Source organism: Camarhynchus parvulus, chromosome 11 (genome assembly GCF_901933205.1).
Source record: "Camarhynchus parvulus chromosome 11, STF_HiC, whole genome shotgun sequence".
NCBI lineage: Eukaryota > Metazoa > Chordata > Aves > Passeriformes > Thraupidae > Camarhynchus > Camarhynchus parvulus.
The window spans coordinates 7,325,794-7,348,841 of record NC_044581.1 but is presented as its reverse complement, the minus strand read 5'-3'; the positions used below and the strand labels follow the sequence as shown (position 1 = coordinate 7,348,841).

The window sequence follows — 23,048 nt, the reverse complement described above, 5'->3', positions numbered from 1 at the left end:
AGGCAGCGGCCACAGGGTCCCAGCCCTGACCCAGCCAAGAGGGGATGGAGACAAACAGCTCTGAGAGCAGTAAGGAAGGTGGTGGGTAGCTGAGGAGGTACATCCCAGCCTGTTGTGCAGAGCTGCTGAGTCAGGCAGGGATGGGCCTCTTGGACGGTGCATGGTTAGAAAAAATACAAAACCAAGGTCTCTAGAAAATGTTGATTCTTGCACAATAGAAAATAGATCTACCTGATTTTGGAAAGAAATTTGGTTTTTAACGTCTAGTGCTGATTGTTCCCCCACGGTGCAGGAGGGCGGTGCCTTTGGCTCTGCACGCGCTCAGGGGCCGGTGTGCCTGGAAAGGCCCTGTGCAGGCCCAGGTCAGGCCTTCTTCACATCCTTGTGGTGCTCTCGCTGCAGGGCTCGGGGCAGCTTGGGGTTGATGAAGAATCCTTTCAAGAACAAGTCTCGGACAAAGTAGGGCAGGTAGCGGTGTATGAAATACATGATCCCAAGGCCCTGCCCTGGGTAGTAGCGCACGGCTGGGTTGGCAGCCAGAAGCCCCTCTGTGATGCTGTTCACCACCGCACTGAGGTCCTCCACTGCCACCTTCATGAACTGGATGAACTGCTGGTTGATCTCTTCCACATACTCCTCGCCATAGGCCTGCAGCAACTCCTGGGGCAGGCTGGCCAACAGCTGCTGCTTGTGCAGGTTCCAGAAGGCAGGGTCACACGTCGTCCCTGCAAGGAAACAGTCCCCGTGAGCTGTGTGGGCTCCCCCACTCCAGCCCCCCTGCCATGGGTGCCAGCAGCCCCAGTCACCTTCCAGCCTCACAGGAAGGTCCAGCTGAGACCCTGGCAAAGATTGCCATGAGGGAAGTACAGTAGTAGGACCATGGTGGCTCTTGCTAGCCTGAGACTGGACCAGGGGTCTTGGACCCTGCCTGCAGTGGGGATGCTGCTGTCATAAATGTGACTGAGCTGCTTTGACCAGTCCTAGTGCTATGGACTGGTCAAGGACTTGATCCTGATGCTGTTTCAATCCATCAGAGCCCAATGGCCACAGGATAGCCACTGTCCCCATATGGCTGGAGACGCTCAGAAGCTGCATGCTTGCACCACCAACTGCTCATCCCATTGCTCCACCTTCTGCCTCCCTGGGATACCTGTCCCTTGCCCAGAGGCACAGACAGGAGCAGGCACTGACCCTCTTACCTGTTTTGTAGTAGCCAGGCAGGATGAGGCTGACTTTGATGCCCCAGGGCTGGAGCTCACTGCGGAAGGTGTCCATGACCAGGCTGAGGGCTGCCTTTGAAGCCCCATAGGCTGCCAGGCAGGGGAAGGGCATGTCACCTGGCAGGAGTGAAAGAATGAGTGAGCCAATGCTCCAGCAGGCACAGAGGGGAGTGGGGGGAAAGGGCAGGGCTTGTGTAGGGCTGTGTTCCTGGCCCCTGCTTAAGGAAATGGCTTAGGGTTTGTTTTGCTGAGAAAACAACTGCAAATATCTTCAAATTAATGTTTTAATGGGGGAAAAAAACAGTGGTGAGGGAAGAGGAAATTGATTTTGCTCCCTGTCCAGCTAAAGCTTGGGATTGTCATCCCCAGTGGACGATTAGAGTGTTTTAATGGGCAAAAAAAAAGGGCAGGGGAAGGAAGTTGATTTTCCCACCCTGGCTGGGGCTGGCATCCCAATGTGCTCAATGGAGGCACATGGCAGCTGGGCTGGGGTTGCCCATGCTGCCTGTGATCAGGCTGACTGTCCCCAGCCCCCATTTCTCCTCCTGTGTTGGTGGCTGCTGTGGGGTTCAGCAGTGCTGCCAGCTCATCCTAGATATTCCTGGTGCCAGTTGGCTGAGAAGATTGGAGTGCCTGGGGGTTGGGAATTGCACCACACCATGGGGATGCTCAAGCCGTGCCTGGCCTGAGGGTGCCAGGGGAGGGAGGCTGCTCACCTGCAGGGCTGCTCACGGTGACAATGCGGCCACCAGCAGAGCGGAGCAGGGGCAGCAGCCCCTTGGTGAGCTCCAGGGAGCCAAAGAAGTTCACCTCCATGCAGGTGCGGAACTTGCCCAGCGGCGAGAGCTCAGCGTCAGCGATGGTGTCATTGAACCCAGCGTTGTTCACCAGGCCCCAGAGTCCTGTGGGAATGGGATGCTTGAAGAGGTGACCTGAATGGGGAAGCCCCACCCTGGGATTTCCAGCTGCTCCCCAGGCTGATGGGGGTCCTGCAAGGGCATTGTAAGGTGCCCCAGGACAAGAGAGCTTGGCAAAGGCTGTTGGCACAGGGACGCAGCCCCCCGTGGAGATACATGGATGTTTGCCACTGCCATGCTGGCTGCAGGCTGAGGTCCCAGGGAGTTCTGTGGGGTGCTGTGAAGTTGCCAAAGGCAGCTCCTACCTGTGCTGTTGGTGTGGGCCTGGATATGCTGCAGGACGCGCTGGATGTCCTCTGTCTTGGTCAGGTCCATCTGCAGCAGTGTCAGCCTCGATGAGCAGCTCTGGCGCAGCTCCTGGGCACCAGGACTCTGCAGGTCCAGCACACTGGCAAACACCCGAAAGCCCATGATGTCCAAGTGCCTGGCTGTTGCCTGCCCAAAGCCTGAGTCACATCCTGAAAGAGATGGGAAGAGCCTTGCAGTGGCCAGTGACAGCCACTGTCTGCCTCTACCCCCCAAAGATCCCCTAGCTCTGCCTCTCCATCACTAGGAACCAGCCCCAGGAACCAAAATCCACCCTCTGTAGCTCCTGACTCACCAGGATGTGACCTTGCCCTGGGGCATTTGCAGGTCATGGAGCTGCTGTTTTCTCTCCCTTGCAGGAGGAAGAAAACACTCCCTTTATCGGCAGCCCCATCATCCCCCGAGCTGCAGGCAAACCCACAGGCACCAGCACCGCACCCACCGAACAGCCCAGAGCCCTGCAGCGATGCGGGGCCATCAACCCTCAAAATAGCCTCTAAAAGCTTCATCAAGCACCATTCATAGCTGGCGTAAGGCTCCCTGGGAGACTTTTGCTGAAGGTCTTTGCCTCCCAGAAAGTGATCAAAGAGGCAGAGGACCTCTTCGCCTAGCTGAGGCATGAGGGCATTAAAAAGGGTGAGGGAAAAAATGGATTCTGGTCTGCTCCTGCTACCCTGCATCCTTCAAGGGAGCATCCAAACGGATGGACCACTCGGGTGAGTACTGGTGCTCCATGACCGGTCCCAGCCTCATTTTCCTCCATCTCTGCTCAAACAGAGGCACCACAGGTGACACTGTCACCTGCAAAGCCACCATCGGGGTGGCTGGGAGACAGCCTGGGCAGGAGCTGGCTGTTGCAGAGCAGTGACAAGGCCAGTGGCCAGGGTGGAGCGGCCAGGATGCAAACAAACAGCAGCAGCAAGGTACAGGCTGTTCCCGGGGCCGATGGCAGCACTGATAGCTCCGGGAGTCTGTGCCACAACCGCTGCCCAGTCACATTAACCATTAACAGGGGAGCGCTGCAGGGGCAGCCCTGTGGCCCTGTACCCCCCTGCCCTGCACCTTTGGGTGCTCATGAGGACATCCTGAAAATGGACCCTGTGTGGCACCTGGAGCCACCCTGGGGTGGGCACAACAGTGGCCCTGGGGACTGTTACCTCATGAGATTCAGCACCCCTCCACCAGCCTTTGAGGTGGGGGGGAGGTGGGCACAGGGACTGGCTGCCTCACTCTTCCACACCCCCAGGCTGGGGTCAGGCACAGCTCTTGGGGTGCCAGCTAAGCATCAGTTCAGTGTCTCTGTCCCAGTTCCCTGCTCAGTTTTACTCTGTTGGTGCGTCAGAAACCTGTAATTAAACCTTGGCCAGAGGCCAGAGTGATAACACGGCCCAGAGGTGTTCAGTTGGCAGGAAGGGCCTGCAGGGACCTCCCTTTCCCACACTCATCATGGATGTGTGCCAGGTTGGCTCAGCATCACCCCAGCATTGTCCCAGCATCACCCCCAAAACCCTGGTCTGCAGGGCATGCTGAAGGTACAGCACATCCACCTCTCCCCTCCCTAGGAGCAGTGCATAGTGCCAGCAGACAAACAGATAAGGTGCATTTCACCTTTCCAAGCAGTGCAGGAGAAAACTGCAATAAAGATAAGGTTTAAAAATAAAAGTGCTCGTGGCCACAGCCTCACCATGACGCAGCTGACAGGAGGGTTACCTGCATTGCTCCCATGCAGCTGGCAAGAAAAGCTTCCAGTCCAAACATGAAGCTTCCTATCACCACGTAACTCTCAAAACCCCAGGAAACATCCCAAAAAACTGAGAGCCAGGTTTGCTGGCTTCTTATGGGCAAGTCTGGCAAGGAGGGAGCAAACACAGCCACATGCTGTCCAAGTCAGGCAGGGTTTGTTTTGCCTTAGAGGAGCAGGGCAGTCAGACGGTTTGTTTCGGAAGTTCTAATTTATTCACACACATACCAAATAAAAAAAAACTCCTGGGAGGCTGGCGGGAGGCCCAAGGCCAGGAGGGTGAGGATGCTCTGGTGTTATTTAAGGTCTCCGCTGCTGCTCAGCTTCCCATCCGCTCTGCTCAGGCATGGCCAAGAGTGCAGGGAGGGACAATGAACCCCCTGGGCCCATAACACGTGGCCCCAAAGCATGGCAGCTTTCCCAGGGCCATGTTCACTCCCCATGGCCACCAGCACATGAGCTGCTGGCCACGCCAGAGCTGGCACAGGAGCCATTGCCGCTGGCCCGGCCCCGCCGGGAGCGCTGGAGCCATCCAGTCTGTGCAACCCCAGCAAGGCTGGCGCTGGGCTCGCTGCCCTCCCAGGATGCTGCATCACGAGGAGATGCCGGCGCCAGTTCCCCCCGCCCCAGCTCCCAGCTTGCCAGCTGGTTTCACAGTCCTGCTGGAGGGAGGGACGTGGTCAGATCAAGCACAGGAGCCCAGCACTGGGAGCGCAGCAGAGGAGAGCAGGTACCTTGAAGCCCTTGCATCGCATCCCCATGGACCCTGGGCCAGCAGACAGAGGCTTTTGCTGCAGCAGGAGCACAGCTAAACCTGAGTCCAGGTTGCAAAATCCAGCAACACTCCACAGGCTCAGCAAGCCGGGACAAACTCCTGCACCAAGGGCCGGCCGGACATTTTCCAGAGCATCAAGTCAGCAGCAATTCCTGAGAACTTTGCGAAAGCTCCAGCCACTTCAGCGGCTCCCCAAAGAGTGAGAGATGCAAGCCTCCACTAGAATTTTGGCATGACAAGCCCCAATTTTACTTATCTTGAGCAAGCAAAAAGGTTTGGCCTCCAGCATCATCAGAAGGGGTGCCCTCCCACCCACTCGGGGAGGGAAAGAGGACTGACACCACAGCATCTTGCATCCATTGTCCAGAGCTGCTCCTCAGGGTGACAGCAGAGCCACCGCCGGGGCTGAGCTGTGCCAGCTGGGCAGCTCCCAGCCAGCCCGCAGCGCTGGCGCTTCCTCGCTCCAGGAGCCAGCTGGAGCTGCAGTCCCGGTTTGGTGCGGACACATTTCTTTCAGGTGAGTCAGGCATGGCACGCTCTGACATTTTGCTGTCTCAGGTATTCACCCTGCTCTCCTGCACCAGCACCAAGGCCACCACACACAGACATGCTCAAAATTAGTGCTACAGTTTTCTGATTGGAGCAGAGAGGGTCAGTAACACGGCTGCAACCCAGGAGCTGCTGAAGCACAACCAGGTGCCTGCCCCTGCCCCCACTGCTGGCACGGTACGTGATGGAGGGCTGGCAGCACAGGTCTGCAGTGCTCACCCCAACACAACCTAGGAATAACTTCCCTTCCCAAACTGTGAGCTGACAGTCCCCATCCATGAGCCATGAGCTGTGCAATCTCATTCTGGAGCTGTGGAACTGAAAGCTGGGCATCTTAAACCATGAGTTATAATCCAAGCTTCTTCATCCCCAAGCCATGAGCTGTGTACATCCTCATCCCTGAGCCATGAACTGAGCACCCTCATCTCTGAACCAGAAGTTGCGCATCCTTATGACCTTTGCATCCTCATCCCTGAACCATGCACAACAGGTGAGGACCAATGAAAAGCTAAGCAGTGAGAACCACAGCTTGGCTAAAGAATTCCCATGTGCCCGCAAAACTGCCCAGAGCCTGATGGGTACAGTGGCAGCTCCCTGGATCTGGTCCCTCCACAGCCACCCCAGCTGAGGACCCTGGTGTGGAAGCTGAAGAGGGCTTGCCCCAGGGCTGAGCACCCTTGTGATGCACCAGCTCCCCCATGGTCACCCTGGCAGCGTGGTCAGTCAGCAGCCCTAGGGCAGTGCTCCAGGCACCCAGCAGCGAGGCAGCTGGAGGCATCCCTTGAGGATGCTCCATCTTCCACCAACGGGGAGCTTGCCAGCTGAGTTGGGCACTCAGAAGGGCATCACTCCCTCCCCCCATCAGCTCTGCAGGCCCTTGCCTGGGTGCCCCCTGCTGCTCCTCAAATCCCAGGATCAATCCCCCCCTCTTCAAAGAGCTTTAGGGCTGTGTGCCCCACCACCCTGTCCAAGAGGCCTCACCAGGATGGAGCTGTCACCAGGCTCAAGGACACCATCAACAGGGCACCAAGGCAAATGGATTAACACACTGAGCCACTTGTTTCCACGGGCTCAAGCTCAAACCCTGCCTGGGATGCCAAGTTAAATGTGGCCTTCTGGCTCTGACAGGATTCACTGCCATCATGGATCCAGCTTCTCCGGGCATGGTATGGGATTTAGCAGCACTGAGGGAGGCTCAGCTGGGTGCCTGAGCAGGCACTGGTCCCAACTCAGCTGTTTGTCTCAGCTCCATCCTGGGAGTGTGGGCACCTCATGGATGCAGAAGCACAGGACAAGGTGGGGATGGTGCCATCAGAGGGGATGGCAGTCCCCCAGAGGAACTCAAGGAGGGGATCTTTGCACAGTGCAGGTCCAGGCATGATAAAATGCCCAGCAAAATCCTGTGTGGGCAGGACAAGGCCCAGTGGCCAACACCTCCCGGCTGCTGCACACATTTGGAGCAAGGAGTGATAAAGGGGTGATGTCAGCCCCGGGCAAGAGGGAACAAATTCTTGGCAGGGCACAGGAGAGGGAGGGGAAGGCAGGAGCACCTGTCCCCACAGCAGCTGGGCCACCACAGCCATGCACCAGCCCTGGCCTCCCCAGCCAGGCATCAGCCACCATCTGCCCACACCCAAGGAACTTCTGTGGGAGTGTGGCTGGGAAGGGGCACCCACAGCCCCCAACCCATCCAGTGTCATCACTGTTCACAGGAAACACCACCCCAGCCACTGGCTTGCATGGCATGCCATGCCCCCATTCCCTGTGGGAGCAGCCCTCATGCCCAAGCACAGGCAGACAGGGCTGGGGTGGCAGCAGGCCTGGTGATGCTACTGCTGGTCCTCAGCACTGGGGTTCAGGAAGTCACAAGCCTAATTAAATTAAATTAAAGCCAAGAGATACCCTTAGGGATGACCCAAATCCCATCCCCAAATCCCTAGTGAGTGGATAATGCAGGAGCCCCCCACCCAAGCAGCCTGGGTGTGCATCCCTGCAAAGCCTCAGCCTCCTTCCTGAGCAGGACCTGAGCCAAGGGGGGCACACACTGCCCCTGCTCCTGGAGGGAGATTGCTGATGGCTCCCACAGCCCAGGAGACACGTCCCTCCAACAGGTCCTGTGGGTCAGAGCAGGGGTCAGACAAACCCTCAGCCCCACAGGGAGACTCATGACAGAAGGCAGAGCTCAGAATGCCCATGGCAGGGGGTACAGGGGTGACCTACCCCTCCTTGGCCCTCCGGGGACAAGAGCCAGATGGTGTGAATTACAATGGATTAGCCAAGTGTTCCTGGGGCCTCACAGTCATCACCTCCACCCGGGAAGTTATCTCCCACTTAACAAAGAGAAGGGGGGAAATCTGATTTTCTGCCTAGACAACCAACACAACCAGAGAGAGATGACGAGGAGCCCCCAGGCCAGTGTGAATGCACCCACAGCTTCTGGATTAAAGGCCATTTCTCAGGAGCTTTACTGGTGCATCCGTACTGGGGACTGATTGCACAAAAGCAGCTGGGCAATAAAAAAAGTGTCAGAGGCCACAGCCCTCCCCATCACTGTCACTAAAAGCCATCCAGACGCCTTCTCCCCCACCAAAGCTGTGAGCAGCAGATGCTGCTTGCCACCAGTGGGGCTAATGAACGCAGGATCTTGTTCGTGCCCTGGGACAGCAGGACAGGAACCAGCCCAGCCACCCCCTGCAATGCAAGGCCAGTGCCTGGGGGGATGCTCAGAGAGGCTGGGACCCAGGAATTAACCCAGCCCTGGCATGGCAGTGATGCTGCTGCGGTGAGCAGTGACCCTGGGCTCACAAACTGACGGGGGTGGGGGGAGGAAGTGCCACCTCCAGCCTCGCTGTGACACTTCGCAGAAAGAGAGCACAGGAATTTCCTAGAAGCAGCCGCTCACCGCACGCGGGGCTGGATGGCATCTTCCGGCAGCTGCTGTCTCCAGCGAGGGGAGATCCTCTCCCCAAAGGCAGCAGTGAGACTCTCACAGTCAAGAATTTCATCTTGCAGCAGGCAGGGATACATGAGAGAAGTCAGCAGCACAGCCATCACCTGGCACAGGCTGTACGTGAGAGCTAATCTGGGATGGATGGATGGATTGCCCTCCAAGAGGAAGTTGTGAAGAGCTCTGGTCTGCTGGTGGGCATTTCTAGTCAGCAAAAGGGCTCTCCAGGGACTCCTAGCAGGCCTGAGAACAAGCAGCCAAGCCCCATGTCCATCCCTCGTGTGCTAACAAGCAAAGAGAGGCATCAGGTTATGCCTAAGGTCTGCTACAGGCAAGGCTAATCCATCCATTCAGGCAGCTGAAGGGAAGAACAGCTCTTCTACATAGACCACCATGAGCCATCACCCCCCAGGGACATCTCAGGGAAGGTGTTTTTAGCCAGGACAGCAAAGCACCACAGCCATGGCATGACCAGGAGAACCTCTAACCATGGGGCGAGACAGGTCAGCTGTGGGAGAGCCTTGAAGTGCCACCCAGACAGCACTGTGGGCAAGTCACAAGTGATGCCAGCAGGGACAAAGCCATGCTGGGACAGTGCTGACCAAAGCAACAGGTCAGAGCAAGCCCAGGGGATCACCATGTTAAGCATCTCAGAGCTTGCAGCACCCCAATAAGGCTACAGCAGTTTCAATGGAGCACTAGGGGTAATATTTAGGGGTATTTTGCTGATGAGATATTTCTTTGCTTGTAGGGTGCCAGCTCATCACTCTCCTTGTCACAAGAGTAAACTCCCACCTCATGCCACAATCCCAAGCAAGCAGAAGTGGTGCAAGCCCTGCCCATTCCCACATCATGATGGTCTCTACAGCTGCACCAACTATTTTCTTTTGCAGCTTCCAGATCCATGTGAAGCGGGGGACTTTTTTTTTTTTTAGAAACAGAGCAAAACACTTGAGCAAACACCAACTGAGCTTCTGCCAAGACAGTTTTTGAAAAACACTGAGCTTTTTAAGCCCCCAGGCTCAGAGCTGTGCCTCATGACATCCTCAACCCACCTGCCCTTTCCATACACAGCTCAAGTTGTCCCCTCCTTACTCTTCACCTGCAGCTCTCACCAGCTCTTCAGAGTAAGAGTTTCAGTATCATAAGGCTACTTTGGTGCATTTTCCCACATCAAGGTGGCCCTCCAGGCTGATGTGCTTGGACATAGTTGTGCTAACCCAGGCAATGCCAGGGCAGCACCCACACATGCCCTTCAGAGCCCAGCACAACAGCTGAAAGAGGGGGACAGAATTCATCCTGGGATGGCTGCACACCCCAGGTTGGAGCTTATCCCCACCTGGTAACCAGGACCCTAGAGAGGAACAAACATTGGTCACAGGGGGTTACTCATAACAGGATGAGGCCCTTGTAACCCAGAGAAGCTGCACCTGCCCCATCCCTGAAGGTGTTCAAGGCAAAGTGGGATGTGGCTTGGAACAACCTGGTCTAGTAGAAGGTGTCCCTGCCCATGGCAGGGGAGTTGGAACAAGATGGTCTTTGAAGTTTTTTCCAATCCAAACCATTCAGAGCTTCTATGATTGAGAGGCCAGACTTTCAGAGCTGCCACAGAAGACATCAGGGCAGGTACCTGAGCTTTCCATCCCATCCCTTCTCTCAGTTCCCAGCCTGCCTGGGAGTCACTCACCATCTGGCTCCACAGGGTCAGCCACCCAACAAGAGGAAGTGCTGCTGCAAAGCCTGTAAAGCCAAAAACTGCTTTTCAAGATTACAGCCTTAGAGCCAGCAAATCCCAGGACAGCGCCATGTGTGACAGGGAAGCCAGCTCCCGAGGGGGAAGCTGATAAAGCTCAGGGGCTGGCAGCTCTCCAGGGGAGAAGGAAGCAGAAGTGATACGTTGCACATACAAGCTGAGACAGAACAGGAGATGCTGGATATACCACAGCCACTGAGGGGAGCAGGGAAGGAGGTAACAGGCACATCCTGGGGAGGTTAAAAATAAAAGCTCCTGAACTATACCTGTAGCAACATACGGACAGCATGAGGGCAGTTTTTCTACCTTATCATAGAAAATTTGAGCATTTTCCACCTTAATATAGAACAGTTAGGTTAGAAGGGACCTTATGGGATCATGCAATTCCACTAGCCCAGATTGCTCCAAGCCCCATCCAACCTGGCTTTGGAGGCTCCACAGCAGTACCTCAGATCTGAGATGACAGGAGGGGCATCAGGAGGTGAAGAGGTACAAAAGCCCTGCAGCCTTTCCTCCTCAGAAAAAAAAAGCCTCTCCAGCTGGAGTTTTAGACCAGCACTGAAAGAAGACTATGGGGAGAAGGCAAAGATTTGGTGGAAACATCTTGAAGAGCCCCCTCGAACAAAACCCTGGCTGGGCAAGTCCACCAACCCTGTGCTGTGCTCCCAGCAGTAAAAGCAGCAACTGGCTCTTCTGTAACCAGATCCTGGCTTGAGGGGAGCTAGACTCAACAGTGGGTAACCCAATCCCAGACCTCATTAAAAATGGGCTGCTCATTGGACTAGAGGGCAGCAACTGCCTACACTTCTCTCCTCCCGAAAGCATCCGTTCCCATCTGACAATCTCATTTCAGCAGGGAAGTCTTTGCTTTGTTGCTCTCATGTCCCCACATAACCCTGAGGTTAATCAAGCCAGCTTGGGTTTCTCTACCAACTCCAGTCTCCCACAGTATGAAACCTCAATGCGTTTTTCCTCCTAATTAGCTGTGCTCATCATTTCTGGTTAACGGTGCTAAAAACTCCCACCTCAACAGGTCTGTGTCATTAGTAGGCTTCAAAAGTGCTTATTTTATAGATAAGTGAGAAAAAGCCGAGCGTATCTATCCACATGCCTGTGGTGAGCAGGGGTAGGTATCTATTTCTGAAGAAACCTCACGTGGGAAAGAAGAATCCTAAATCCATGGAGGGCTGCTGACAAAGCGGGGGGAGAGCTTCAGCCCTGCAGATAGAGGCAGAAAAACCAGCTTTCCTGCTCTGTTCCCAAAAGCCAGCAGCAAACCCTGTAACTAGAGATAAATATTGCTTTTTTTTTTTTTAACTTTGAGTATACCAAGAATTACTTGTACACCAGGGCTGGAGTTTGGGTGTTTGATTTTGGTCCTGTCCCACCCCTCAGCTTGGAGGCAGCAGCTGCCTCTGCTGTTAATTTTTAATAGATTCTGGAAAAATCAGAGCAATTTCAGGGAACAAGCTGATTTTCAGCTTTCACTTATAGAATCACAGAATGGTTTGGTTTGGCAGGGACCTGAAAGATCACCTAGGTCCAACCCCCTGCCCTTAGGCTGGGGAAAGATCCCAGCTACCTCTGAGCTGGATCACTGGCTCCAGAAGCAGAGTGAAAGTCACCTATGGAGAGCTGCAGCACGTTTGCACAAAGCATTTCTCACAGCAAGGCTGCAGGCAGGCTCAGCACCAAACACAGGCTGTGAGTGTGCTGTGCAGGTGCTCTGACCACGCCGTGGTGCAGAGGTGCCCATCCCAGAGCCAGCCCTGAATCCTTGACCCCAGTATTTCTCAGTCACCTTGTTTAGCTGGAAAATAGATCTAAGACAACATCAAAGTCCAGGCGGGAGCAACACTGCTTTTTTTACCACAGATTTACCTTCATGGCAGAAAGCAAGAGTCCCAACATCTGGATTGAATCACACAGTCCTGCTGCAGCCAGCAGATGCTTCAACATCTGTGGAGTCCATGGGAAACACTGCAGCGCTGCAAGTTGCAAAGCCTCTGTTAACCTTGAGCATGATCTGAAGCTCTGACCCATTTCAGATTGTTAATGGGGCATGCAATTGTAACAAGAACGCTTCACCAGGAAAACCACACTTTCCCTGAAGCCAGGAGGGAGAAGAGAGGAGGACAGGGCAGGTTTGGGTCTGGGCAGCCTGACCAACAACCAGTTTTGCTCACAGAGATGATTTGTTGGAAGACAGACCAATCTGCAGGTGCTCCTAGCTTCCTTCACAGACTGCACCAAGGAAGAGCAAGGATACAAGAGACCCAAGCTGCTTCTCTCAGGCAGCCATCCTGATGTTTGGGGTTATTGGAGAGCTAATTCAGGTACCACCATTATAGACAGAACAGAAATTCACTATTTTCAACTTTCCATCCAAGCTGAAGCGTATGAACCAATATCATAACTCCTGTCCTCCCTCTGCTCTGGCAAAGCCCTGCAGGCAGGCAGACTCTCTGGGCTGATTTGCATTTGGTGCTTTTCAAGGATCTGCAGTAAATCGGGCAATTGGCTACTGTCCAAAGAACCACCCCACATAGTCACACATGGCAGAGCTACACAACAGCAAGAGGCTTCTCCAGCTGCTCAGTGGAGCCCTGGGATGTCCTGGCCATCCCTCCACCACCTCCAGGCACACCGTTGTGTTGGATGTTTCAACAGACTCACTGAATTCCACAGGCATCTGCTAAGACCACAGGAACCAAAGGATGTTGTAGGTTCATGTCTAAACTGACCCAGCCAAAGCCCAGCCTTGCACAAAGCACTGCCAGCCTAAATCTGGAGAGGCCAAGACATGGCAGCTCATCACATCCCTCCAAGACTGCTCTTGCAGACCATCAGCCCTGCCCATGCTCCAGAGGCTGGACTGCTTTTTGTATCAATTCCCAGTGGGAAGCAGTATGGGATACAATACTCCTCCTCTTTGTTCACACAGCTCTGAGGAGTCCAGTGGCCCTAATGACACCCAGCAGTGCCATTTCACATTTGGGAAGGGGGATGCACACACAAAGCAGCTGTTTGGTGTTTGGAGCAAGCAGCTCTCAGTGAGCCACTGCCCCCACTGGCCCACAGGGGCCAGCCAGCAGCACCAGCACCCTGGAGTGCCCTGTCACACACTGTGGTGAGGGATGCCAGCTACTGGCTGCCTTGCAGCTTCCCCATGCTGGATCAGGCTCTGGTCAGGCAGCTGCCTATGCCAACCCTGCCCACACTGCAGGTATGTTTGTACCTTCTGGTTTTCTGAGTTTGGCTAAAGCCTGTGCCAGGTGTGGGCTCATCTTTAAGGCAAGGGCAGGCTCAGGACAGCAAACCAAGGGAGGCAAGGAGATAGCTGCTGTCTCCCTCCCAGCCCAGGCCAAGCAGCTGATCTCCCCTCCTCATCCCCACCATCCTCCTGGGGCTGACCTCTCCCAGCCTCTGGCTGCACAGGAGGGCATTCTCCTCCTCCCTGAAAACAGCTGTTACATCTCCTGGGAATACAGGATTAGCGCTTTCCTCACCCTCTGCCCCCAACCAGGCTGCATCCACTGGAGCCTCGCTCCTGGAGAAGCTGGACCATCGGGATGCAGACCAAAAGTCCCAAGGTCACAGCCCCAGACAAACACAGCACTGCAGGGACTAGTGACCACTCACATTGCTAGCCCAGGGGATGCCTCATGGGAAAGCACAGCATCCCTTGCTCCCCTCTAACAGCAGGTGGCTGCCCATCCCTGCTCCAGCCAAACCCCAGTCCCATGTGCAACAGTCAAAATGCAAACCTGCAGCAGATGGGAAACGCCACAACTTTCCAGCCCCTGCTGCTACCACAGGGTCAGCAGCTTTGCTCTGCAGCAGCTCTACAGCTGCTCTGCTATTTTCCCACTGAGCTGCACAGTTAGTTTTCCTTCAATCCCTGCCACAACTAAGTTTTATTTAGCCAGTGATGTCCGAACAGCACATGGGGCTGGAGCACCACATGCAGAGCTCAGCTTAGGGTTGTTCCCGGAGAGAGTGGGCAGCTGGAAGAGCTGAAACTCATCACCTGGGAGATAGAGCAGCACTGCTGCCACCTTAACTTGCCCCAGATAAGCATCACTGAACCTGCCGCAGGATTAAGACAGCAGCCAAGATATGTATACAAGGAAATGATGCCCAGAGATTTTCAGGCTGAAACCTGCACTGCTCCTTCAGGAGGGGACTTCATGCCATTTCTCAGTTGATCTGCAAGGTCCAGCACAGGCAGAAGTTCTGTCCCTGACCTCACACACCTTCAATGAGGCCCAGCATTGCCAGCCATCATGCTTATGCTGCTCTCTCTGCCAGGCTTTGCTTCCCATTGGCAAGAGGAGGAAGGTTAGGCTGCCTTTCTCCTGGAGCTGATCCTTCCAGGCTGCTCCCACAGGAGACACGAGCAGCCACTCAATACCTAGTTGGCTGGAATTAATCCATAAAAGAATCAGGCTAATTACTATGCAAATACTCAAGTGAGGGATGCCATCCTCAGCAAAACAGCCCTCACATCTGCCCCTTGGCAGGCACTTGCCAGAGCAGCAGCACGGAAACGCCAATCCCGCACCGCGGGCTGCGCCTCGAACCTGTAAAACCACAAAGTATTTACAGCCAAGAGCAAACACATCAGAGCTGCAGAGGTGCCACCTCAACTCACTGGGGCAAGAACACCTTGTTCCAGTCGCTGACTCACTAATTATATAGGCAATGCCAGGGAGCCAGGGCTGCCAGAGCTGGTGTGCCACAGGGCACCTGTTAGCGCATGGCTGTCAGACATCCTTCCCAGGCAGCCCTACCCTGCTGCAGCTTTGACCTTCACTCAGTTGAATCATTCATTCATCCACTGCCTTGCTCCTCTGATCTTCCTCCTCCAGAGAGGATTCCCTGCACTTCCTACTGCTGCCACAGAACCCTTCAAGCTGGAAGGGGGACCCAGGTCTCGCCTTAATTTTCTAGGAAACAAGCAAACTCCTTTCTCCAGCTTCAGCACCTCCAAGCCCAGCACAGACATCCCCACCAGGATGCAGGCTCCTGTCCTTGGGAGCACTGCCAAGGTCATGCCCAGAAGTTTCCCTCCCCTCTGCATCCACAAGGAGCCAGCAGCACCTTCCAGGCACACCTGGAGCAAAAACCACCCCAGCTCCAGCACTTCCTCCTCATCTCTCCACTACCATTGCCTCACAGCAATGCACTGCTGACCCTGGCTCTCATCCTGCAGTTCCACTGCCAGGAGGAAGGAGTGAGAAACCATGTATATACCAAGACATCCTAAAGAGCTTCAGCCAGCAAGCCAGAGCTGTGCAAAACTTGGGAGCATAGCACATTCTCCAAGGAGCTCAGGACCACAGAGAGCTTTGGACCAGGCAGCCCAAAGAGGAGGCAGGCAGCAGCCGGGCAGCATTTCCCAAGGATACCCACACAGTGGAGGACCTTGTCGCCAGCAGCTCCCTGGATGGAGCTCTGGATGAAGCAGTGATGCTCAGCACTAGGTAGCCAGCCCTGTTGAAGCCTCTAGAGATACTATGAGAACCTTTCCAAGAACAAGTACAACTCCAGAGGGGAGGAAGGGAAGGGGAGAAGAGGAGAGGGAAGCCCTTGGGCCAGCCGACGGGGTCCAAAGCCAGCTCTGTCCCATCTAATCTCAGGGCTTCCAGAGGAAGCAGCTCTCGGCATCATGCTGCAACTAGTGGTCAACACTCGAGAGGCCATTGCAACTCCCTGCCTCGCGGGGCAGATACAGCCTGGCCGGTACTGCTTGGACGTGGAAGAGGATGAGGGATGCGCTGGCAGCGGTGGTTGGTCCCCAGCGAGACCCCACAGACAGCAGCGTCCTGGTGCCTGCGGGACACCCCACTCCGCTCCCCGCCGAGCCCAGGCGGTGCCGTCGGGGCGTCGAGGCCGTGTCCCCGCACTCACCTGTGACAAGGACGGCTCTGCCCGCCACCGGCAGCAGCCCGCGGGGCGCCGCCCGCCACAGCAGCAGCCCGGCGGCGGCGGCGGCCAGGGCCAGCCCCAGGGGCAGCGGCAGCCAGGCGCGGCACAGGCTCTGCAGCGCGGCCAGCAGCGCCAGCGGCAGCACCAGCCCCCGGCCCAGCGGCGGCCCCAGCCCCCGGCCCGGCCCCGGCGCCCGCCGCGCCGCCCGCAGCGCCAGGCTGCCGGCCAGAGCCGCCCACAGCGCGCCGTGCGCCCAGCGCTCCAGCCCCGGCTCCATCCCTGTCCCGATCCCGGGCCCGGCACGGCCCCGCCGCTGCCGCTCGCCCGCCCCGCCGCGCCCGTTTATAGCCGCCCGGCGGGGAGCGGGCGGGCGGGGACCGGCCGCCGCCAATGGGAGACGGGCGGGACGGGAGCGCCGGGCACCGGGAGCGCCGGGCACCGGCAGCCGCGGGCACCGGCACCGGCGGCCGGGGAGGGGGGAAGGCGGAGCGCCTTGGTACCCACGGCTCGGCTCGGCTCGGCTCGGCTCGGCTCGGCTCGGCGTGGCTTGGCGCGGCACTGCGCGGCACGGCTTGGGACATCGTGCTGCCTGGGTAGGCACGGCTCGGCTCGGCTCGTCACGGTTTGGCTTGGCTCAGTGCTGCTCAGGATATTCTGCTGCCTAGGTGGGTGCGTTCAGTGTTGCTTAGTCTGGCATTGCTCAGCTCAGCTCAGCTCAGCTAGGGACATGATGCCACCCAAGCAGATTCAGTTCAGCACAGCTTGGGGCATTTTGCCAGCTCAGTAGACATGGCTCATCTCGGGTCAGCACAGCTTAGCTCAGCTCAGCCCTGCTTAGGACATTTTGCCACCTAAGTAGGCACAATTCAGCTTGGTCCAGCTTGGCAGAGCTCAGCTCAGAACAGCTCAGGACACCATGCCACCTCAATATGCACAGCTCAGCTCAGCACAGACCAGGAGATGATGATGTGCCAGATAGTCACAGTTGGGCTTGGCTTGGCTTGGCTTGGCCCGGCTGAGCTCAAGACATTGTGCCACCTCAGTAGGCACAATTCAGCTCAGCTTGGCAGGGCTCAGTCTTGCTTGGGACATGATGCCACCCATTTAAGGCACAACTCAGCTTGGCACAGCTTGGCTTGGCGCAGCTCAGCTCAGCTGAGCCCTGCTCTGTACACTGTGGCACCTCAGTAGCCATGGTTCAGCTCGGCACAGCTCGGTTCGACTCAGCTCAGAACATTTTGCCACCTAGATAGGTGCAATTCATCTCAGCTCAATTCAGCTCAGTTCAGCATAGCTCAGGACAGTCAGGACACTCAGGTAGCTCAGTTCAGCCTGGCTTAGCACAGCTTGGGATGTCATAGCATGTACAGGATGGCTCAGCTCATCTTGGCACAGCTCAGGACAAGGTACCACCTAGGCAGCCACAGCTCAGCTTGACACAGCTTGGCTTGGCTCAGCACATCATCCCACCTAGGTAAGCACAGTTCAGCTCAGCTTGGTTTGGCCTGGCACAGCTTGGCTCAGTGCTGGTCCAGGCAGAGCTTCCTGGCAGGAAGTGCCATTGCATCCAGGGAGGCTTGGCAGGAGGGAGGCTGCCCAAGCCAGAACCAGTGCCACCAGACCCACACCCCATGGGACAGGGGGAGCACAGGGCATGGCCACCGTCAGGGCCACCCCTCGATCGGGTCCTCCTGCACAGGGCAGTGCCCTCAGGCCCTGCTGGGGAGCACTGTAGGAGCAGTGGCTGCCCAGCTCCTGCTGCCTTGGCCAGCCATGCTCAGTTCCTCAGTGCCCAGAGCAGGCATGTGACATGTGAATCTCTCCCAGCTGCTCCCTGTGACTTGGGGACAATGACTCCAGGGGGATCCCAAAGCATTTTCTCACACCCAAAGCAGGTAGTGCTCTGCCACTCACCTACCTGGTGTGATTCTGGGGCTGCAGCAGGGTGAGCCATGCTGGGAGCTCAGGTCCTGGCTTGCCCCAGCGAAGCCTGGGGAAGCCCTGCCATGCAATGCTGGGTGCCAGGCCCGTGCCACCTCCAGCAGCTGCTGGCAGGAGCTCCCTGCACCACCTGGCTGGGGGACAAAGTCCTCTCCTTCCAGGTTAATTGCACAGGGTAATTGCTGCCGCTGGGCTCGCTTTATTAAGCACCTGCTTTAATATTTCACCAAGTCTCGGTACTCGGTGATCCTTCGTGCGTCCCTGCCGTGGGCCTGACTCTGGGCACTCTCTGGGCTCTCGCGTGCCATCACCAACCCCTCTCCCTCCCTGGTGTGCTGCCATCAGCACCGGCTGCCCCACCAGACCCCTGAGCCCTGTGGTGGTGGCAGCACGTGCCAGGGATGCCTGTGCCATCCTTATTGGAAACAGCCTCCCTGGTACTGGCAGAAAACCACATTTCATCAGCAGGGATGGCAACAGCTGCAGAAGTACAGCGTGGAACAGGCTGGGGTGGTTTCGCTGGGGCGTGGTGGTGTCACCCAGCTGAGTTTGAAGTGCTCAAGGGAATGTTGGGAAGCCGGCAAGGTAGAGGAGGAGGGATGCTCCCAACAGCATGGCCGCGGGCTCTCCCACAGGAATCTGCTTGCTTGCGGCCCTGGGCTACTGAACCTGGTGAAAACAATAGAGGTGACCACAAAGCAGAGCCTCAGGGAACTTGGGCTCTGAAGAGGACCTGGTTAAACCTCACCACACATCACTTCACCAGGGCTTGAAAAATCCTGTTGGAGAAAGGTTGTTTTCCATGAGAGGCCGTCCCTCACTGTGCTGGCCAAGCTGGAAGTGCTGGGGCGTGCAAAGGAGTGAAATCAGGGATATGGTGCTTTGCAGGGACAGACAGAATCTAGAATCTGTACCCATGTCTCTATTTCACAGAGGGTAGGTATGGCCATTCCCAAATTGCAGCATGAATTTCCACAACCCCTTGAGGGCTGGGTTGGATGTCCGTCCATCCATCCATCCATCCATCCATCCATCCATCCATCCATCCATCCATCCATCCATCCATCCATCCATCCATCCATCCCTTCCAGATCTCCTCACACATGGTCTCGGGATGTCCTTCCTGTGGGACACCTCAGGATGGGTTTGTAGATAGCCGTGGTGCTCTTTGTCACACCAGTCAGGGCTTTCTGTGGGTTTTCTCACCACAGGCCCCATGTGGTGGGGCTGAACCAGCAGCACCATTTGCTGTCTCTGGCTGCTCCCCAGCTTTCCCCCAGAAGGCTGGTGTGCAGTCAGGGTGACTGGTGGCTCTTCCCTTGAAGACAGTGCCTGGCCTTGTTCATCTGCCCATTGCCCAACCCCGAGGGTGCCTCCCAACCGCGCCGTGCTGTTGGGAAACGCCAGTGATAGCCCCATTACCTTTTGACCTACTTGAGCTCTTCCGTACCCGTTCTGCTAATTACAGCTCACCTTTCACAGGGGAAGCAGGGCTGGTTCAACCACAGCCACCTCCCACACCTTTCCTGGGGCTGCTCAAGCAGGTCCCTGGGAGGGAGGACACACAGACCACATCTTCCTAGTGCTCCCCTTGCCCTAGGCTGTTCCTCCAGCTCCTGGAGCCTCCCATGACTAACAGGTTTTGAGATAATTGTTCCACTCCCTAATCTGATCTGCAGAAGATTCATGACATTGTTTTCAAAGTACCATAAGCCATTTCCAGGGTCTCTAAGCCCATGAGGGTTGTGATTCATCCGCATGCTGCTGCCACAGGTACTTAATCTTCTCCAAAACAGCAAGTCCTTCTTCCAGGGCTATTATCTCCTCAGGAAACGCCACCCAGGCAAGCGTCTAACAGGCCACTTCTGCCTGTTCAGTGCTGATGGATATTTGTGCCAGCTCTTGCTTCCTCACAAATGCCATGAGGTACAGTCCTTCCCTGGGAGCAGCTGTCTCAGGAGAGGGGACCATGGGACTGAAGCCTCCCCCTTCAATGTCACTTGAGGGCTGGGTACCCACCACGGACTGTCAAACCCACAGGAAAGGGGATGCTGCACTTGGAGTACAGGGAGCTCCCTGTCTCCCACATAATGTCCTCAAAGTGCCCTTGAATGGACAGGGGTTCATCCTTCACGGTGAGGGTGTGAGACACTGGAGCCCATTGGCATCTGAGGCTGGAGACAGTTCAGGGGTGACAAAGGCTGTTGCACCACCTGGAATTTAACTCTCATTTTGCCCCAAAGCATCTTGCAAAGAACAGTGATTAATTACTCCTGGCACCAAATATTTGTGTCCTACTACTGAACTTTGTGCAGTTGTCTTGGTTCTGGTTGAACTTTGCCACTGTAGTGGGAACTCTGTTATTGTGGCATTCTTCTCTGGGCAACACAGATCCATGGGTGGCTGTGATTCAGCTAAGCCAGGTTCACCTCCAGGAAGCCTTTCCTGCACCCAACATCCCTGTGATCCTTTCCCAGATCTAAGGCAGGGGAAACTGAGTCTAAAAAAGCCCAGCCTGGAGGCACTTCTCATGGCACAGCCAACCTCAGCCACAGCCTCTATGGAGCCACCTTAGCTCTTTGTTCTGGGACCTTCTTCCTGTTCTTCCCCAGCATTTTCCATTCCTTGTTTCCAGCTTAATTGACAAAGGACTTTTTTGATCTTTCCTTATATTTTGAAGCTGTAAATCACAGGTGACCATTGGTGCTCATTGTCTGCTACATTTGGTGCCATGTTGTTGGAATCAGCCTGAGACCCAGGCTTTGATCCTCCATCTGTAGGGGGTTTCCACACACCTCAGCTGGATGGTGGGCACAGCTCAAAGCTTTCCCCAGCAGCTGGGCAGGACCTCCTTGCTCCTGGTGTGCTGTGGCTGGAGCAGCTCCTTTGCAGAGTACCAGGGCTGCTCCCCAGGAGAGCCTTGCTGGCAGCGTGGAGCATCCAGCCAAGCACTGCCCTTGGGTCTGGCTCGTTCCAGACCCCCTTGTCTTTGGAACATTCCTGCCTCTGGCTTGTTTTTCCAGGTTGCGCATGATCCCCAGGTATTTACAAAACACAGCTCCGTTTCCAGACGCATTCATGGCTTTGGGTGGTTTCACCTTCTGCCCTGGCCAGGACCTTGTGTCACTGTGCCTGCACAGCCTTTGCCAGCCAGGCTTTCTGCACCACAATTCCCCAAACCAGAGCTGATTTTGGGCTACAGGGACCTCACTCCTTCAGTGTGGTTGTGAAACAGTGATTCCATCTCCACTAATACTTAGTGTTCTCCTGGGTCATATGTGGTACCCTTGCCAGGCTTCCTTTGCCAGCACAACATCAACCTCCCATCTCCCATCTCTGCCCATCACAGAGTCTGTATCTCAGCACTGGAGTGATGGGGACAGGGGAAATATGTCTCCCCCTTGGTCACAGGACAGATGCCAGGGGAAGATGACTGGGCCAGGTGACATTCTGCTCCCTCTGCTCCTAGGGAAGGTGGCAGTAGGTCACAGCAGCTGTGACCTGGTTCCCATTCCACGCCTCCATCCTGCTGGGGAAGGTGGTTGCAGAATGGAGCATGTTGTCAGCCTGAAGTTGCTTAAGAGGGTTGAGGCCAGGAAGTGGAGTAGGTGTCCTCCAGCTGAGGCAGGAGGAGGAATTTTTGGGGGGTAGATGATCATAATGCTTCTGGAAGGTGGCCAGGGTGCACCAGTATTTGCAAGAAGTGTTCAAGATGGCTCTGACCTGGGAAGAGGAAGGCTGTGCTGTCACTGATGGGAATTGTGCTTCCCACACAAGGTGGTGGGACTTTGTGGCAACCACGAGGCCAGGACCATGGGCAATCCCCCACCCTGAGCTTGGGGGTGGCACTGGGGACATGCCCATGGAGCACAAAGCTGTAGCCGACCTCAGAGTGTGGCAGCAAACAGGACCCTGTGCTGGGACAATCCCATGGAAAAGTTGGAATGGAGAAGGCAGGGAACATCTATCAGAGTGAGGGTGGAAGCTACAGAAGAGCAAAAATGCAACATAAAGGGGAGCCAGGCTCATTCCTGCTGTCCCCTGCTCCTCCTCGCTGCCTGGAACGGGGCCAGGGCAGGATGAGGGCCAGGGACAAGCCGTGGAGACACAGCTGATCACAGGGGACAGGAGCCTGTCCCCGCCGGCCAGACAAACAGCCAGGACCAAGGACACAGCTGTCATTCAACAGGAGACATGAAAGGGGCAGGCTGTGTCTCTGGGTGGGGGGAGCAGGGTGCAGCCCCGCCGGGTGCCAGCCGGGGGAAAACAACAAAATGAAGCCCGTTTTCGTTGGCGAGTCGCTGAAGAGCGGCGGGACGCGGGGCATCCTTTCGGGACGGGAAGAGTCCTTTAGGGTGGCCTCGCCTGCGTGTGGCCACCGTGCCCCCTCGTGGCAGCAACACACGGCTGGTCCCGGGCTGGCTGGGCAGGAGCCACGCAGGGATGGAGACAAGGAGGGGATGGAGGAAGGAATGGAGGTGCTGGGTGACATGGGGTGCCCTGGCAGGGTCACTTCATCCCACCTCGAGAAGTCCACTGGGGGTGCAGCACCCCAACCCCATCTCTGTTGATGCTGCCTGAGGCCACATGTGTCCCAGGTCCCCACCAAGCCTTGTCTGACTGCCCCAAACCCCCCTCAGCTTGCAAAGGTGCCTCCAGCATCCTGCCACCCCCTCTCCTTCTCAGGGGTCACCTCTGCTGGTCATATTTTTGGCATAAATGACTTGTGCTGTGGCCAAGCCAAGCACTTCAGGCGCCGCTCAAGGGCAGCGTGTGTCCAGGGCCAAGCTGGGAATCCTCGAAATAACACCAAGGCTGAAAAAAAAAAGGTGGAAAAACCCAAACACATTGCCCTGCACCCTGCCTCAGTTTTCCCCAGCAAGCCCTCAGGACTAACAGTCCTGGGGCTGTGACATGTGCAATGTCATTTTAGGGACCTGGAGTAGGTGCAGGAGGTCAGGAAGATGC

At 56.2% G+C, this 23,048-nt stretch overlaps 1 protein-coding gene across 1 annotated transcript; it reads right to left on the bottom strand.

Moving 5' to 3' along the window:
• Nucleotides 1–89: 89 nt before the first annotated feature.
• HSD11B2 (hydroxysteroid 11-beta dehydrogenase 2) lies at nucleotides 90–16,416 on the bottom strand. Its single transcript, XM_030956357.1, has 5 exons — nucleotides 16,122–16,416; nucleotides 2,383–2,595; nucleotides 1,937–2,122; nucleotides 1,200–1,337; nucleotides 90–725 (listed from the first exon to the last, which is right to left on the bottom strand). Exons 1-5 carry the CDS (start codon nucleotides 16,414–16,416, stop codon nucleotides 364–366), a joined length of 1,194 nt encoding a protein of 397 aa, XP_030812217.1. The 3' UTR covers nucleotides 90–363.
• Nucleotides 16,417–23,048: the final 6,632 nt, after the last annotated feature.